This window comes from Prosopis cineraria, unplaced genomic scaffold, assembly GCF_029017545.1.
Source record: "Prosopis cineraria cultivar Desert tree isolate PC_DT_omini unplaced genomic scaffold, ASM2901754v1 PC12, whole genome shotgun sequence".
NCBI classification, from domain to species: domain Eukaryota; kingdom Viridiplantae; phylum Streptophyta; class Magnoliopsida; order Fabales; family Fabaceae; genus Prosopis; species Prosopis cineraria.
The window spans coordinates 26,139,991-26,158,507 of NW_026555343.1; the positions used below are offsets into that span (position 1 = coordinate 26,139,991).

The following is an 18,517-nucleotide window of genomic DNA, read 5'->3' on the forward strand; positions in this document are numbered from 1 at the left end:
AAAATTACAATTTATCATTCATGCATGTTTTAAAAGGAACTGTTTCAAAAAATTCATACTAAGATAAATGAAACATCATCCTCAACAAGATGTCTATAGAAAATATTCGAGATGTTTTACAAGAAATATATAATCTGGTTTGTGTGCGTGTGCAATTCTATGTATTTAAAAGTGACAATGAACTAATATCTTACATTTTCTTGACTTATCATGTAAATCTTTTAAATTTTAAAACATAAATTAACTCTAATTTAACATATAAATATAAAGTATATTAATGGTTTAGCATGTGTGTGTGTAAAACAAATTAACCTTTAAATCAATTTAATTTTTATCAATATGATCTCCATTTGTTCTCTTATTTTTTAAAATTTCAAAGTCAATTTTTCCTAGTAGAATAATTACACTTATTTTCATTAATCTTTATGGCAGTCATCAATATTTTATTATTATCCATGTCAACAAATTTTAACAATATTACTAAATTTTTAAATAATAAAAATCAAATTAATAATCAAAGCAAACTTAAAGAACTCAATAAAAATTAAATTTAAAAAAAGCTTTAAAGGACTAAAAATTTGTATCATCCTTATTTAAAAATATCACTAAGATTTACAAAAAATCATCACTTTAAGATGGTCCAATCAAAGCTAACAGTCATGCAAATCTGAAAATAAGCCCTTGGATTCCCAAAAACAAACACATAAACATATTTTTTCTTTCAGTAATCAATTCAATCCATCCACTAGTAGAGATAATGAGAAAATGTCATGACCTAAAAGGGATTGGCTGAGAGGCAAGTACTGAGACCAAGACAACAGTTTGGATCTTGAAGAGAACATTTTCCGCAAGGGTTTTGCCAAACTACTAGAATGATCCACATCAAGTCAAATAAATTGCATGAAGAAATTTTCATCAGGTGAAATCCAATTGCAAATATTTTTGACAGTGCAATGAGTGCAAATGTATGAGATACCTCATACTGTGAATGAGGTTCTCCTCAAACTTTCATTGTCAAATCATTATGATTTATTTCTCAAATGATTAAAAACAACTGACTCAATTTGGGAGCGATGTAAATAAGAAAAAATTTTGGCCAACAAAAGAGACTTATGTTAAAACCCAAGATCAAAGTTATAGATCCAAATAAGAGTATAAAAACTGAAAACAAAGTAAAAATAAGGACAAAAGAAACTGAAAACAGCAATTCTAGCCACCAAAAAGACAGTAACTATGATAAAAATGGGAAGGGACGGGAGCTTCAACACCCAATCTTTCGAGCACATCCCCTTAAAAGCTGTATAGGAAAAGCAACCTACAGCTTAACGAAAGAAGTCTTGGATTCTACCTGCAGCAACTAAACCTCAAGGCTTTGCCAAGATTTGAAGCATCCACTAGAGCCAAGCAAATCCCTTCTGAACAAAACATAGCATTGAAAACAGCTGGCACAAGTGGAGAACAAGCAGACACATCCAAAGCCTCCAAAACTTTCAACAAATAAAGAAATGAGGCACTTATTTCCAGGAGGAATCCACCTCAAGTCATCTTTAACTTTTCCACCAATAAACCTAAGTGGATCAGCAAAGATATAACCAAGACAAGGCCATGCAAAGCTACTCCTAGGAGGCAAACAAATATCAAGCTCAACCATAAGATGGGTCTGGATAGATTTACAAGTCAAGGACCACCCCCAACAGAAGGATCTTCAAACATAGCAACATCTGGATATAAATACAAATGGCACAAAAAATATAGCCCAATTCTTGATTTATGGCAAATCAGAGAAGAGTAATCTAAGAAAACCCTGTCCAACGTGTTCCTCCTCCAAATTGAAAATAGCAACCGCACCAAGTAAACAAAAGCCCACCACCAGTAGTCCAAGGTAAACAACACAGGAAAAACTGAAACAAAGTTCGTTCCCTTACACACTATATTCAAAAAAATCGGTTCAGACCAGACCTTAAGATCAACAGAACAATATTTGCAATATCCTGAAAAACTCTAAGCAAATGTAGTTCCTTATAATCACTAGAACAAGGAAAAAAGTTCTTCCCCTCCATAAGAACCCCCAAATCAAAATGCCTTCCCTTTAGATTGAGGATGGCTTAGAACAAAAGGGTCACCATTAGCAAGAAATAATCATCCAGATCTATAATGCTCTTCCTTCGAAAAAGTCCAAGATATTGCAAAATAAATGGAGGTGTGAAAGTCATACCATAAGGAATCGTACTCATAGCTGAGCTAATTGAAATATTGGTCTCTGTACAATGATTCCCAATCCCTCCATCCTAAAAGACCCCCGTCTCATCCTCTGTTATTCTTCAATCGTCCCATCCAGCAATCTATTCTCCGATATCCATGTATTTGCCAGGGATCTAATCTTCCCAAGCTTCAATACCAACCTGGTCATTGCTAAATCTGGTGGCACCCAGCAAGGATCATCTGCCATTCCCATACAATCAGAGCACCTCCACGATCTCTTCTCTCGAAGCCCAACCCCAGCAAACAATCCTTCCCCATTTTGACAGCCGCAACCCACCTCCATTTTGCAGACCCTCATTATCCCCAAGCCACCACCAATACGCCTCGGTTTCCTCCACACACACACCCAGACCCACACACACCAACCCGCTTCACCAAGACTACCACTAGCCCTCGCCCAACGCGACTCGAGAAAAGAGATCCATTAAACACTTCGCTATCACACGGAGAACCCTTTGGGGATTAGGGAAGGGGGAAGCCCTTGCAAAGCACATCTCTGCAGGGCCGCTGGCAACCCGCCCTCACAAGGAAAACCCGAAGAGAGAAAAATAAAAGAAATTCAGGTAATGTTAATGTCAGAAATATGAGACTCGTTTTGACCTAAAGAAGAAAATTCGATGTGAAAAATGAAGCCAATCAGATCCTAAACCCTCTCTTGTCCAATATTTAACTACTCAAGCAACGGACTAGACATTTTTCAGAGTTATAATGCCTACAACACCAATTAAAAAAAAAAAAAAACCATTAATGGTGTACGATGTTCTACTCAAGGAATTATCAGCTGTTGATACTTAAAAAAGATAGTTAACATAGTTCAAAAAGAAGAGTAGTAGTAATAATAGTAGTATTAATCTCCTGGACATATTTTGTTGTGATTTAACATGGCATAACTCTAACTTTAACATAGATCTCCTAAATCATACTGAGGTTAACATAGATCTCCTAAATCATACCGAGGCTTTATTTTATTACAAGTTCTAATCAACTATTTCAATTTTGAATTTTGGGTTTTACATCAAGAATTAAAAAATAATAATAATAAACAGATTTCAGTAGAGGCAAGTGAAGGGGAAACAACCTCATCGTCAACGATTCATTGGAAAACATTGAGGCAATGAGGCCTTTGAATGCTGCCTTGCCAACTGCTATCAAGGATCCTGATTCGACATTGTTGCACAATAACCCTGATGATGTGAGTCAAGTCTTCATTTGATATTTCGTTCATCATCCTTGACATTGCTGCCCAGCGACCCAAGTTATAATCAAGTCTTCATCTTCCCTTCACCCTTGACATTGTTGCTCAGCAACCTTGGATGTGCTCATGCCTTCTTCCATTTACCCTTTATAAACACAGATTGAAAATGTACTGGCGAATTTGAAAAGGTCTCAGGTTTCTTGAATAAATGCTAAAAGAAAGTTAATTAATTACCTTCTCTCAATTTTAATGCCACAGAAAAAAAATGGCCACCTTCATAAAATAATGAAACAATATATATTACCTCTTCAACTGATCGATACAATGGCTTGTTAGTGGCTAGCTTAGTGATTCAGATCTGAATACAGATTGGCTACTTCCATTGTATCAAAAGTAGTAAGCTAAAAACAATGAAACACAACGCATTTGGAGCTTGTTCATCAATGGCCACCGATGTCAGAAACAACCTTCTGGGGCCTTTACATTGAACAATTCAAACTCATTGCTTGCAGAAATCACCAATTATCATAAGAATTTTCTTGAAGCTTTTGGGAAGGTCCAAACAACTGCATCGCTTGTACATGAAGTTCACTATTTTCTTCACAAGAGAAATCATATTCTTGAGGGGGGTGTATATGATCCATTGCATGTGATAAAATGTTCCTGGCATGAAATGCAAAGGAGTCCAATTTTCTAAATAATGCCCCATGATTAACATCTGCTGGTGGCTTACTGTCCTCTTCAATGGAGCAATCCAAAGGAGACAAAGTTTGTACACATTGAGAAAGCAGAGTCTTGAAACACATGCAAATTTTATTGCATTAAAAATTAATGAATTATTTTGATCAGTACATGGAACACAACCGAGTATAATAATAAAGTGAAATATTTAAATACAATTCCATTTCTTTTATTATAAAGATACATGAATTCCATTAAAAAAGTTAAATTTAAGTAAAACACATTAATAATAATATTTTTTTAAAGAATATAACTTACTAACAAATATATTTTTTGACTTTCATTTCCATGCCAATTAAAAAAAAAAGTATGGAATTTTAACTGTGGAGGTCAATACTAACATTTCTCTTTTCAATTGAAAATAAAATATATATAGAAATAGTAGAAAATTTTATTTGAGCAACGTAAAAAATATGTAACTTTCTGAACATCCAATAGATTATAATTTACAACAAAAAAATTAATAACATAAAAGTTATAAAATTACTTTTCCTTAGCGTTAACGAAACATGCATCTCTTCATGATGAAAAAGAGAAATATGCATTTTGAACATCTATAATTCATAATCTATAAATCTATATAAAATATAAAAATCTTAATATGAGTAGCGCATCTCATTACTTAGATTCCATGCTAGCCAAGACTAGTTCTCAAGAGAAAGAGAAAGAGAAAGGAGAGAATACTTACTTCAGTATCACGCGCCTCTTGCATCCCAGCATTTAGATCGCTTGGCAATTTATCAGGTTCAAATAACTTTACCGCTTCTAAAAGAAGTTCATTTTTTTCTTCACAAGGGAAGAAACTCGAAGGTATCACACTATATTCCCGATGGGGGAGAATATGATCCATTGCATTGGATAAAATTTTCCAAGTGTGAAATGCCAACGAATCCAATTTTCTTAAGAATGTCCCATGATGAACATCTGGCCCTCTCTCTTCTTCCTAAAAGCGATCAAAAAGTGCTGAAGCTTGTCCACGCACAGATAAGAGTCTTCGTACCCATGAAAGTTTGTAGAAGAGAATATTACTTCTACTTTTAGAGAATATTTAAATACATCTTCATTTCTTTTATTAAAAACATATATAAGTTCCCTTGATACAAGTTACAACTATATTTTTTTTACTTTCATTTAGATTCTAATTGTTTTTTTTTAATTTATAAACTAAGAATTTACTAGATTTAAATATATCGGCAGAACACAAATTTGATAATTGTTATATAAGTAACAATAATGTACGCAAATCAGATCGCAATCAGCATTAGTGATAAGATAATTGTCACACATTTTTATTTTTATTTTTCCTAATTACAGAGGTAGGTACTAACAGCCTAAAGCTACAAGCAGGATTGAACCCACAACCTTCCCCTCATCAAGAGCTTATATGCCACTAAGCTACAAGGCCAGTACACATTTTTATACCAAGGGGTTCAATTCAAACATCTTATTATTCAACAAAGAAAAACAGAACACAAATTTTCAATTATGGAGGTCAATGCTAAAACTTTTCTTTTTTAATTGAAAAACATAATATATAAAAATAGTTGAATATTTTATTCGATCTACATAAAAAATAATTAATTTTCTGATCAATGATATCATTGATATGAATGATCAGAAAGAGAGAGAATGCTTACTTTTGCATCATGTGCCTTTTGTATTTCATCATTGAGATCGCAAGGCAATTGGGGCGCAATTGGGTGACTTCTTGGGCAGAAAATTCTCATTCTGCTACATTCATTCACTGAAAGATTATGTAAGCATGGAAATTTCAAAGTGGAACTCCCTGGGTAAAACCATTCTAGTTTTGGTAAAGAGTAAAGAGACAGAGCCTCTAAGTGGTGCAATATAATGATGTCTTCGTTGGCCAAAACATGATTAACCTCTTCGGCTACTACTTCTTTCATTGAATCGCACCTGCTTATGGATATGTTCTTGAGTAAAGTCAGACTTTTGGCCGTTGAGAATGTGAACAAACACTCCAATTTCTGACATTCATTTACAGTCAAATCCACCAGATTGGAGAAACATACAGTCGATGGTACTAAGTAAATCAAACTGGAACATCCCACAACTCGCAAGGATTCAAGCACACCAGGGATTGAGTGCCATGAATACTCTAAACCTATAGCTATCAAGTCTGGCAGATTATTCAGTTCAAGCTCTCTCAGATGTGAAAGGACTCCAGAAATAAATGCTTGAAGGGTGAAGGGCTCTGAATCATCTGATTGTGAAATAGAGCTAAACTGAGGTCTTTCAGAAGGGAAAATCTCTCTGAAACGACTACAACCCACAAGGAGTTTTTCTATATTTCTTGCCTTCCGAAGGAATATATATGGAAAAGCTGTTTGGTCACCATGAAAACACATCAATTTAAGACATCTTATACTCTTAAAGAGGCTCTCAACAAACTTTTCATGTGAAAACATCATAATGTCGTGCTCGCTTAATAACAGTTCTTCCAACTTGGGGACAACCTAAATCAAATGCAAAATATGGAGGTAACTAAGGTATCCATAATTTAATTCATTCACAAAGGAACTAAAATCTAAACTCTCTTAATGAATATTTTACTAATGAAGCCTAAACTACAAGTTCAATAACAATTTCTTGAATTTTGTTGAAATTACAAATAAATTTCCAAATGTGTTCAAAGCTTCCACAAATTTTTTATATAAGTAGAAGATAAATTACGCCAATGAGTTTTGCAAAAACTAAGCAAAGTCTGATTTTCAGAAACCCGCAGAAATCTCCCTTAAAAACCCAAAAGAAAAGGGTTTTCATTTACTGAATTTTACTAAAATCACACAACTTCCCCAATAAGGGGCGGTTCACATTTAAAAAGAGTGGATTTTTGTGCAATTTATTTTTCATTTTGCAGGAAGTATGCATATGTTTTAAAAATATTAGGGGAAATCTATGTAACTTTTAACAAATCTAAGTGCCACTTGGCAAGGGTTCAAAACTGAACCCGTAAATAACCATATATGAGCAACACAATCGTACCTTTTCAACCAATACAATGGCTTGTTGATCCATTGAATGTCCTTCATGCAAGTGACTAAGAAATTCTGTTGCATATGTCCTCATCTTGCTACAATGATACACATCTAGTTGATTTAAATGTGGCCATTCCAAGTGGTGCAGTCCCAAGTAAAAATACTTGAGCTCAGGTAACTCCTATAATGTCAATGAGCTCAAATTGTGAAAGATGAACACCTTACTTGTTACCTCTGTCTTATCCTTTGCGATGATCTCCTCCAATCCTTCACAACATTTCACTTCAAGTTTTTCAAGTTTATCTATGGCCACTGATGTTGGAAACAAACTTTTAATGCTTTTACATCCATCAACACAAGCTTGTTGCAGACACTGAAGGCTAAGGATTCCTTGAGGATCATCATTCCAGATATGATCCAGATTTGGCAGCTTTTCCAGGATCAATTTCTTCAAGTGAAGAGAGTAGGGGGATGTTGGTCCTGAATCTATCACCTTCATACCATTCCTTGAGAAACCTTTCACATCAAATATTGCCTTCACAGAGTCACAATTTCTTACTTCCAATTCTTCCAAATTGCTAAGGTAAGGAAGTAAATGAAAAGGAATAACCAGACAAATTTTGCAACGCTCCATTACCAAAGACTTCAATTTGCTGAAACCCATTTCTGGGATGTCAAAAACACCATGCCATACATCTTCTAGCTCGAGGTGATCTCCAAGTTTCAAATCTTGTACATCACGTACCTATGGGAGCAACACAATTTAATACAGAAGGTATGAGTTTAGGCATGTGATTTCTGCAAGTGGGCTCATTGGCATGTTTATAATTGTCATTTTTATCTTTTTGGGAAAAATATTTACTCAATAGTTTCAAGAAAATTTTAGGAGACACTTTTACCCTTCTCTCAAGTATCTTAGGTTTTGTTTCTTCACCCAAAAGATACAAAACAAAACAAAACGATAGAAGGATTGCAAAGGTAAAGATCTATAATATGTAAGTATGAATTCCTAGTATTGTATATATAATACTAGAACTACATATATACATAGTAATATGCTTTAGAGGCCATCTGGTATCTTTGTTCCCAAATTCTGTATTGTATATTGTATATCAAACAAAAAAATAAAAAGAAAAAAAATTTACATCAATATTTATTTATGTTACTTTGCAAGTGGGAAGGTATTTTATATTCCCACACCTTTCAATTTTTTTTATAAATCAACACTTCTCATATTGTAAATTATTATGAAATTCATGTATAATTGATTTTTAGTTTTTAAAAGAATCATTTGAAAAGCTAATAGATATAAAGACACTGACCAAAATGGCTTGGGTTAAAAAGAAGCTTATATCTGGAGGGTTTTGCTATTTCAAAATATATACCAAAAAATTAAGGCGATGATTAAATGAGAACTTTGGCCTATTCTATGAGTCAACAGGTGGCATGCAATATGTGAGTCTGAATGAATATGCAAGCACGCATCCATGCAGAAAAATAAGAAACACATACCCGATCCCAGAACAACTTTTCTACTGTGGAATTAAGATCTTTAAAGTAGTGCAGATCATAAGGGTCCAGTGATGCTTGAATTGCCATAAAGTTAGGTGCCCAAATGTCTCCTTGAGAGAAAATTTTCATCATCGGGCAATCACATATCGTTGCAACATGTAGTGTTGGAAAGTCTAAGGCAACATTCCTTAAACTAAATGTCACAAGGCTTGACAAAGAATTTAGCGTTAAGGTTGTTAGTTTCTCAAATATTATCTTATCTGAAGCAGATGTGCCTATCTCTGGAGACACTATTTGCTCCAATGACTTGCAATCCTCTATGACCATCTTCTCAAGTTGCACCAAAGTTTTGGCTACCGAGCTCGGCATCAGAAAAACTAACCCATGACATTCATTTATGAGCAAATTTTTCAAGTTGTAAAACAATACTGCAGAAGAGAGAAAAGATAGTGAATATGGTGATGAAGCTCTCACACTTGCAAGCATATAAATATCTTTGTTTTTTTGGGAGGGTAACAACTCCTTGAGTGCGTTGCAATGCCATATGGAAAAACTTGTTAAATTGGGTAGCTTCTGAAAGAATTCAAAGGGCAAAGTAGATGCTTCCTCGTTATCATTGTCTCCAAAGAACAAAGCAAGATCTTTCAACTTGTCAAGTTTGTATGTATGGTATCGTCTTTGGCAAAAAATCGAAATCATTTCCTTATTGAGCCACAATGCCTCCAAGTTGGAAATAACCTATATATATATACCATTGGGGAAAAAAAAACACAAAAGAAAAGAGATACAAATTAGTGTGATGGATGCCATTTTTCACTATATAAAAGTGATAGTGGAGAAATGAAAGGAATTAGAAAAAATTTACATCGACCCATTATTACCTTTTCATCAATCAAGAAAAGGGGCTGTCTATGGGTTGAAGTTCCTACTCCATCCTCATCTCCATGTGCTTCTTGGTGACTTGGAACTTCTTATGTGAATACGTCCAACCTAGTACACTTAAGAATCCGTAAAAGCCCTAACTTGGGGCATTCTAAAATGCTCATCCCAGGATAAAAGCACTGGAGCTTCGGCAAATCATACAGAAACAAAGAGGTCAAACTTTGCAGCTGAAAAGTATTACTTTGTTTAAATGTTGGTTTTGCATCCTTTCCAAAAATTTCTACCAATGCATAACATTTGGATATTTCAAGTTTCACTAGATTTTCAGCCATCGACGCTGGCAAAAGAGTTTCCAGATTCACACAATCTTTAACAACTACTTCTTTAAGATGTGGAAAGCTGACAAGTCCATGAGGATCCTCGCTCCACACACACTTTAGATTTGACAGCACATCCAAAGTCAATATTTTCAAGTGAAAGAAATCTGCATTCATTTTCATTAATTCATCTATATCAAAAATAACCTCCATTGGGCTGGAACCTATTTTCAAATTTTCCAAGTTCTTTAAGTAAGAAAGCAACTTGGAAATAAATGCACTTGAGAGAAAGAAACAATTCACCACCACCAAAGATTTTAGATTTCCAAAGCTTTGCCCTGCCATACTTTTTCTAACTCAGGGTGTTGAAAAAGCTGCAAGTCCTCAGTGTATTCAAAAAAAACCTGAAAAATCAAATGATAAAAGATTTAGTGCTTTTTTTTTTGTGGGCCAAGATGAAAGATGAAGTTGATGCTTCGTTAATTAACTTTATATATTCTTCATAGAAATTTGAGAAAATGCCATCCCTAAGATTATTATTTGAAACTACTTAGACCACCTTCCCAAAGCAATAGAAGTATATAAGAATTTAACCTTAGAACCACAATAAAGTGGATTGCACGTACCATATCCTTGAAAATCTGTTTGATTGTAGTATTAAGATCACCTTTCCAATACCATTTCTCCCCCTCTTCTTCTACAACTTCGACTTTCTTTAACTTTGGAATGCTTGTGATTTTCTCGCAGAAATTTTCCATCTTAAGGCAGTCCCTTAAAATCAATTTTTCAAGGGACGGAAACTTAAAGGCAAGCCCATTCTTGGAGCTGCAGAAACTTTTGAGGTTTCTTAAATACACAAGTTGCAGACTTTTCAATTTACTGAAAACAATCTCATCAGCTCCTTTTCCCTCCTCCATCACAATTTCTTCCATCATTTCACATTGAGAGACTTTCATTCCAATAAGTTGAACCAATGATTTCACAGTGGATGGTGTCATAAAGTTCTTTAATCTTGTACACCTGCTAACTTCCAAATATGTCAAGTGAGTGAAAGATATTGAGGAAGGAAATAAAGTGACCAAACCAGAACAATCAACCAGGTATAGCTGCTCAACCCTTTGGATAATAGGGTGATTTAGGAAGCCTATGTTCTGTACAACATGAAAGTACCACAATCTCAAACTCTTCAGATGTACAACAGTCCCAACTTTTTCGTAGGCAACAAGGCTTTCACTAGATAACATCTCTTTGTTGAGACACCTGACCAAAAACAGGTTTTCTAGATTAGGAGTTCTCTGAAGAAACCAAAATAACATCTCCAAACTCCTCAATCCATCCAAGTAAAATGCTTTTATATTGTGCAATTGATAAACATCATTAACAACACAGCCCTGCAGCCACTCCATTTCCCTTGGGCCTATTCCCATGGCCTCCAATTTGGATATCAGCTGAAAAAATAAAAAAATTAAACTATTAAATATAAGATTTTGGCAAAAAAAAACTACTAAATATAAGTATGACAACACATGTTTCACATATACCAATATGTGTGCATTAGGAACAATCTAACATGTGAGATATGATAAATTTTAAAACTCTAGGATATCAGTACAAGAGGTGAGTGTGCGTGTTCATGGTTGTGTGTAGTAAAATAATAAAAGAAAACTACCAATACAAAACAAATGGAGTTTTAAGCATGTATTTCTCAAACATGAGATGGTGCTTAACAAGCTACCAATTAAGATTCTCATAGGCTCTCACAGCTGTTTTGGAATATTTTGACCAAAAAGAAACCAATAAGATATATATTAAAATATTTTACACATGTTGTGAAGCATGGCATACACATAATATTGAATATGTATTTGACTGAGATATATCTATTTTTCTATTAAAGGATTGGTGATATTGACAAGCAAAAGTTAGTGGCTTATAGGAAATTCAAAATTCAAATAGCTATCATATCTTACATATCACAAGGGAGAAAATGAAGAAATTAGATATATTTTGCAAGCAGAGGAATTCTTTATCACGAATAATTTCATTGATCAAGCATCAAATTTCACTTCATGCATTTAATTTGTATACCTGTTCAATTGCATTGAGAATTGGTTCTACTTTTGAACGCGTTGTTTCTAACCTGTCACAACGAAACAAATACAACCGCTTCAATGCTGAGAACTTGATAGTATGTGTTTCCTGATAGAAGCTCATGAGTCGGGGTAGTCATTCGAATGCAACAGTAGTCAGATGACAAAACTCAAACTTGGCACAGTTGTTGCATGACCTGCCTTCATTAGTAACGATTTCTTCCATTTTGGGACACATAGATACTTGAATATACTCAAGCTTTGAAAGATCAGAGGCAATGGAAAATGGAAAGACATTTTCTATTTCAGAGCAGCCCATGACATGTACATTTTGAACATTTTTGAAATCAAGAATTCCTTTCGGATCTCTACTCCATATATGCTTCAACTTTGGTAGCATTTCAATATAAAGATTCCATAAGTTTGTCTCTTTCTTGCCATCTCTTTGTTTTGAATCTTCAAGATCAAATATCTTTCCACTAACTTGCAATTCATAACCTCTAATCTACCAAGACTACTAAATCTTCCCACCATGTAATTTGGGAAAATAGTGACAAGTTTGTTGCAGTCTTTAATAATCACATAATCCAAATTACAGAACGATTGCAAGCTAATTTTGTCATACCATAAAGTTTCCAATTCCTCCATATCGGAGACTTCCATTTTCTTCAATTGAGGGAAGACCACAATCCCCTATATAGCAGCCATTAAAGTCTCATCAGTCAGCAGTAAAACTAACAATAAATAAGAAAATACTGAAGACAAGTTAATCATCTAATCCAATCATAAGAAATTACAGTAATTAATTAGTATCATTTCCAGCCTATAATCTACGAAATTAGAAAGAGATAGACATATTAATTAATTTCTCATGGCGCATGGTCTGCACAGTTAAAGAGGATCTAGGTTCAAACTACATACCTTCACCTTTAGGCTTGAATATATGTTTCATTGTCACACATCTTCGTAGAAAAAGACTTTGGAGATTGCCCAGACTCCCAACCATGGACAATGAGAATAAATGTTTTAAATTATTACAATCTTTCACATTCAAGTGTGTTAGATTTTGAACAGAAACCTGCAGGCAAGAAAACATTTATAATATCTTGAGTAATTTGTTGAATTTTTCAAAAAATAATAGAAGAGTAAAACATTAAAAGTCAATCCATCTCCTTGGATTAGAGGAAACATAATATAAAATGTAGAAATTGAAAAGCAGAGTGAGGCATATATATTAAGGAAGCTTAGGGATTATACATACATTCATGTTGAAGAGTGCTGGAACACAAGTGGAACTTTGCTCATCTCCTATTGGAAGCATATTCTCATTAGTGCACAAACTAGTCAATATTGGTAAAGATTGCAATGTCAAGGTGTGCAATTGAGGAAACTCAATGTTATCTTCTACCACATCATTGCATGTAATCTCTTGTCTTTCCACAACAACAATCTCTTGCAAAGAATCACACTCAGAAACTTCAATTATTTCAAGCTTTGTAAGATGTCCCACCATTGAAAAGGGGAAGAGATTCTTCAATCGGCAACAAATGTTGATCTTGATGGTTCTTAAATTGCAGAAGGAGGTCTTGGTAAGCAAACTGTTACATATTTTCTCCATACTTCGTAATTCATATAAACACAATGACTCCAACTTGGGAAAAGCCATCATATGCTTCCCCAACTCCATTGAGTTGATTATATATCGAACGTCAATGTTCTTTATAATGGTCAAATGTTTAAGGCATGGAAATCCTTCCAAGTTTAACTCATTGATAAAATTCTAAACACCATCTAGTTCACTTAAAAACAAATGGTCAACACTTTTGAACAGCATTTTGATGATCCCTTTGTGGAAATAGACGCCATTGCCTTTTTTCAATTGCAGTGCCAAGGCTCTCGATGCTTCAGACATACAACGCATCATGAAATCCTTGAACAAAACTGTCTCAAAATCTCCAATGACAATTTTATAACCATCCAACTTGTCATAGGATAAGCTCCTTGGCAAAGTTGCAACATCTTGTATATAAATGTCCAAACGTTTCAATTGTTGCAAATGCCATAATTTATAAAGACAAGCAATATCTGTTGGGATTGTTTGACCCTCAACACCCCATTGGATCAAGTCATTCTCCATATACAGCTCTTCCAAATTGATCAAGTTTGAGATGACATTAGGTGGAATCACTGGAAGTCTGGTACAGTTACTGATGTCAAACAATTGTAGCTTACCCAATTGCCCCAATTCACTAGGAAAATTTTTAAATTTAGATCCTGAGAGGCTAAGAACTCTTAATTTCTTCAACTCACCTATAATAGAAATGTTTCCACCTAGAACACATTGCTCCAAACAGAGCATTCTAAGCTTTTTTAAGCCTTTAATTGAAGAAGGTAAACTTGAAAGATTTATGCCAATTAATATCAATACTCTTAGTTCTCCCATTCCTTCAAAAAGTTTGTCTGGTAATATCAAGGAAGGGTCATTATTCTCAACATGGAAGACCCTAAGTCGAGGGCAATTTAAACTTTCTGGAATCTCATCATTGATGTCACAGTGGTGTAAAGATATAGTTGTATACCTTTCAAAATTTTCCTTGTCAGGCCATTCATCTAGTTTGCCATATCTCATTGTAAAAATGTCTTGCTCCTTAAATGCTATTGACAGGGCAGCTTCACGAACTAAATCATGCATGGTGACATGACCAGAAGAACGAGTACTCAACAACAAACTTGAAGCTTTGAGCTTGCTCACCAATATGTTAGCTCTATCTCAAGCTTCTTTGACAGTATAGACTCCTTGAAATATGCCTAATCCAATGCAATATTTCACTAAGTCTACAATTGATGGATCCTCACTTATGTGAGCACAAAGTAAGAAAAAAGACTTGAGCTCTTCACTTTGCATGTGATCATAGCTCAACTTCGTAGAGAACTCCACGGGTTTTAGCACTTCAACTATTTCTTGCCTTTCCATTTGCTGTAGTGCAATTTCCCAAGCAAATTTACTCTTATTATTCTTCAAAGCCTTTCCAGCTGTAATTATTGCCATAGGCAATTTTGCACACTTGTTGGCAATTTTGGCTGATAATGATTTCAACTCAGGATCGTCTTCAGTTACTCCAGCTACCTTGTTGAACAACTCTACTGCTTCCTCTTCTGCCATGACATCCAGAGAGAAAATTGAACTTTCCCTTATGTCCATTTTATTTGACATTACCTCTTTGCTTCGAGAAGTTACCAAAATCTTGCATCTCACTGAATCAACAGGAGACTTTTCTGGTTTCAAATTGTTTTGGGTGGAGTTAAGCACATCATTGATAGGCATTTGACTGATGTCATTTTCGCCATCATCATTAAATAGAATACCCAGCATGCTCAGGTCAAATCCTACCCAAAGATCATCCAAAATTACTAGAGCATTCTTCTCTTTCTCCAACCTTTGTCGCAAACGAGCTGCTCTTCCAATTAGGCTTTCATCATCCAATCTTAAGCCTAACATGTCAGCTATCTCCCCTTGAATCTTTCTTACATCAGGGGTGCTTGTTATATTTGCCATTACCACAACATTGTATAGCTTTTCTTTCTTAGCTGTCCTTCCAACTGCTTTAACTAAAGTGGTTTTGCCAACACCACCCTGCCCATAGATACCAACCATTTTAGCTGTGGGATCTCTTAGTGCCTTCATAACTTTCTCCATGACAGCGTCTCTTGATTTGCATGGTACATAAACACTATCATTAAGAGCAGCCTCTGTTGCTTCCGACTTCGGGTGATAAGAAATTGCACTAAAATTCGCCTCCTGCAGCAACTGACCACACTGTGAGCTCATCTTCTTTGCTTTTCTGCCTAGCAAATGCCTCAACTTCAAATTAGGGAAACCATTCGAGCAACCCGTCTTCTGGTGGTCTCCATCACTCAGAAACGACTCGACTTCATTGAGATTTGTTTTCACTTTGTCCAACCAACTGTTGACAGGATTTTCAATGTTTTTAGCGTTTCTGATCGCTTCTTCAACTTGACGACTTATGGTCTCCCTTCGCTCTTCAAGCTTCCTAGCCTGTTCCTTCAGTTCATTAACGTTGCACCCATAGTTGTAAAGGTAATCCAGTTGGCGGCCAACAGGTTTCAACAAGGCACTCAACGATTTATCAAAAACAACCGATACAAACTCCATCCTTCTCGACCTTTTTCCCCTTTCCTTTTTGGAATTTCTTCAGCTATATTTACAACAGCTTTTCGAGATTGGAAGAGTAAACAGTTAACAAAGATGAACTAGAACACGGAAAGCAGGAGCGCATGGTGTTTCTTGTCCACGGCTGAGAATAAATCAATGGACAAAGGAAACGACAGGAAAAGGAAGTACCAGTTTCAAAAGCCTGGGGAAGTGAAGTGACTGAGTGAGTAGACCAAAGGAAGCAAGCACCAGGAAGATTATCAGACAGAAGAACGGAGGCAAGAAATCAAGCAGCACATGGTCAACAGTGAACAACGATAATCAATACAAACTCCATTCGTTTCTACCTTCTTCACCCAACAGCTTTTTGAGATTACAAGAGTAAACAGTGAACAAAGATGAACTAGAACATGGAATGCATAGGCGCATAGTGTTTCAGGTCCATGGCTGAGACTAAATCAACGGAAAAGGAAGTAGCAATTTCAACAGTTAATGGAAGTGAAATGACTGAGTGAGCGGAGCAAAGGAAGCAAGCAACAAAAGCATTGTCAGAAAGGAGAATGCAGGGAAGAAATCAAGCAACACAAGGTTGAAAAAGTTGAAGAATGGGAACTGCAAAAGTAGGCTTTCCAACAAAAACGAAACGAAGAGTGGGTGGTTTTTCAAGAGTCACATGGAAGACGCGTGAAATGCGGATCCTCACAAGGAAGAAGAAGACGGTAAAAGCACTGTACTCGGTTGACTTCCGATCAGCTGACCTTATGCACGTGTACTGTCCAGACTACAGATCTTAAATTTTTTTTATTTTATACTCTCAAAAAAATAAAATATTTTTTAAAAAATTAAAAATTACGAAATATAAATAATTTTTAATTTTTTAAAATATAATTATTATCTCTTTATCAAAAGTATTTTTATTGATAAATAATTTTATATTTATTATAAAGTATTTAATAGAAATAAATATGAAAAAATAAAGTTGGTTTAAAGGTAGATAATTATTTTATTGAGATAAAATTCGATTAAAAATGCTTTATATTTATTAACAAAGGGAGTATTCACTAAAATAAAAATTATAAAAAATGAATAAATTTGCTAGATCACTAATTTGAATAACTTAGATCCAGACTGCATGTTGATTTTCTAAATTTAATATTAAAATATTTTTTAATTTTTACAAATTGATTATACATATTTATCTTTATAACTCACTTTTAATTAACTCATCAAAACTAATATAAGTTAATTAGAACAGTAAAATTATCTTAAAAGTAAATTATTTTTTAAATTCATTTCTATTTTAAAAAAAATGATTTGATATATGGAAAGAGTTTTCTTGAAAATTACTCTCTTTGTTCAAAAATATAAAACATTTTTTGAAGAGTTGAATATTTAAAAATATAAGATATTTTTAATCTTTTGAGGTATAATTATTGTCTTTTTTTTTCAAAAGTGTCCCTATTGATAATGATTTTATATTTATTATAGGGCGTTTAATAGGAATAAATATGAAAAGATAAGGTTAGTTGAAAAGTAAGTAACTACTTTATTAAGAGGTAAGATTCGGTTAAAAATACCTTATATTTTTTAATAAAAGGAATAAAATATAGTACTTCTTCTTAAAATTTGCTGGAGGATAGTTTTTGAATTGTACATCAAAAATTATACAAACTAAAAGAAAGTTATCTATATAAAAGACCTAATCTTTGTTTGAGATAACTTGTAAAAAGAATCAGATGAAGTTCTTTAAACAGATCATATTTAAAATTTTGGAAAACTTATTGTTAAGCAATTGGAGAAAATAATATTCATTGTAAAGGACCATAAAAATTAAAACTAGGCTAAAGGATCAAGATAAATGTAATAACTATTATAACCTTAATATAAACACCGTTAATAATATCTTAAAATTAATGCATAAGTTGAAAAAGTTAAAGATAAAGTTATGGGAATTTCAATTCCACACAGATAAAAAAAAAATATAGTATTAAATTTAATTAAATTAATACATTTAAAAAATAATTAATTTAATATAATTTTAAAATTATTAATTTTAAAAAATTAAATCAATATAAGTTAAAAAATATTTATTTTTAAAAAATTAATACATTTTTTTCCGTTGGTTTAAAAAGATCTTTATGTCACTTATCTGCTAATCTTTAAGGCACAACAGCAAAAGTGTCAAATTTAATTTAAAATGTAGTTAGAGAGAATATAGAAATTTTGATTAGACGTAATTTTGTATTTTAAATTCTCAGTAATTACTATTTTTAAGATCGTTTATAATAAATATTATTTTTTACATGTCTTTAGAGAAAATATGACTTTTTAAATGGTAATTTTTT

General features: G+C 33.8%; 2 protein-coding genes across 6 annotated transcripts; both read right to left on the minus strand.

Moving 5' to 3' along the window:
* Nucleotides 1-1,110: 1,110 nt before the first annotated feature.
* On the minus strand, nucleotides 1,111-16,840 carry LOC129289393 (probable disease resistance protein At4g27220). 5 transcript variants are annotated; one of them, XM_054926146.1, is made up of 11 exons: nucleotides 16,362-16,840; nucleotides 13,260-16,230; nucleotides 12,920-13,076; nucleotides 11,997-12,691; nucleotides 10,535-11,356; nucleotides 9,591-10,312; nucleotides 8,710-9,447; nucleotides 7,205-7,942; nucleotides 5,836-6,675; nucleotides 4,887-5,190; nucleotides 1,111-4,251 (listed from the first exon to the last, which is right to left on the minus strand). In XM_054926146.1, the coding sequence occupies exon 2, from the start codon at nucleotides 16,170-16,172 to the stop codon at nucleotides 14,769-14,771; it is 1,404 nt and encodes a 467-aa protein (XP_054782121.1). In that variant the 5' UTR covers nucleotides 16,173-16,230; nucleotides 16,362-16,840; the 3' UTR covers nucleotides 1,111-4,251; nucleotides 4,887-5,190; nucleotides 5,836-6,675; nucleotides 7,205-7,942; nucleotides 8,710-9,447; nucleotides 9,591-10,312; nucleotides 10,535-11,356; nucleotides 11,997-12,691; nucleotides 12,920-13,076; nucleotides 13,260-14,768. The 5 variants fall into 5 exon arrangements, with proteins under 5 accessions (XP_054782121.1, XP_054782122.1, XP_054782123.1 ...); XM_054926147.1 differs by having other exon boundaries at nucleotides 1,111-3,602; nucleotides 3,762-4,251; nucleotides 13,260-16,840; XM_054926148.1 differs by having other exon boundaries at nucleotides 12,049-12,691; nucleotides 13,260-16,840.
* On the minus strand, nucleotides 3,973-13,685 carry LOC129289195 (uncharacterized). Its single transcript, XM_054925998.1, has 12 exons — nucleotides 13,260-13,685; nucleotides 12,624-12,691; nucleotides 11,997-12,048; nucleotides 10,535-11,356; nucleotides 10,256-10,312; nucleotides 9,707-10,154; nucleotides 8,710-9,137; nucleotides 7,430-7,942; nucleotides 7,205-7,378; nucleotides 5,836-6,675; nucleotides 4,887-5,141; nucleotides 3,973-4,251 (listed from the first exon to the last, which is right to left on the minus strand). Exons 1-12 carry the CDS (start codon nucleotides 13,683-13,685, stop codon nucleotides 3,973-3,975), a joined length of 4,362 nt encoding a protein of 1,453 aa, XP_054781973.1.
* Nucleotides 16,841-18,517: the final 1,677 nt, after the last annotated feature.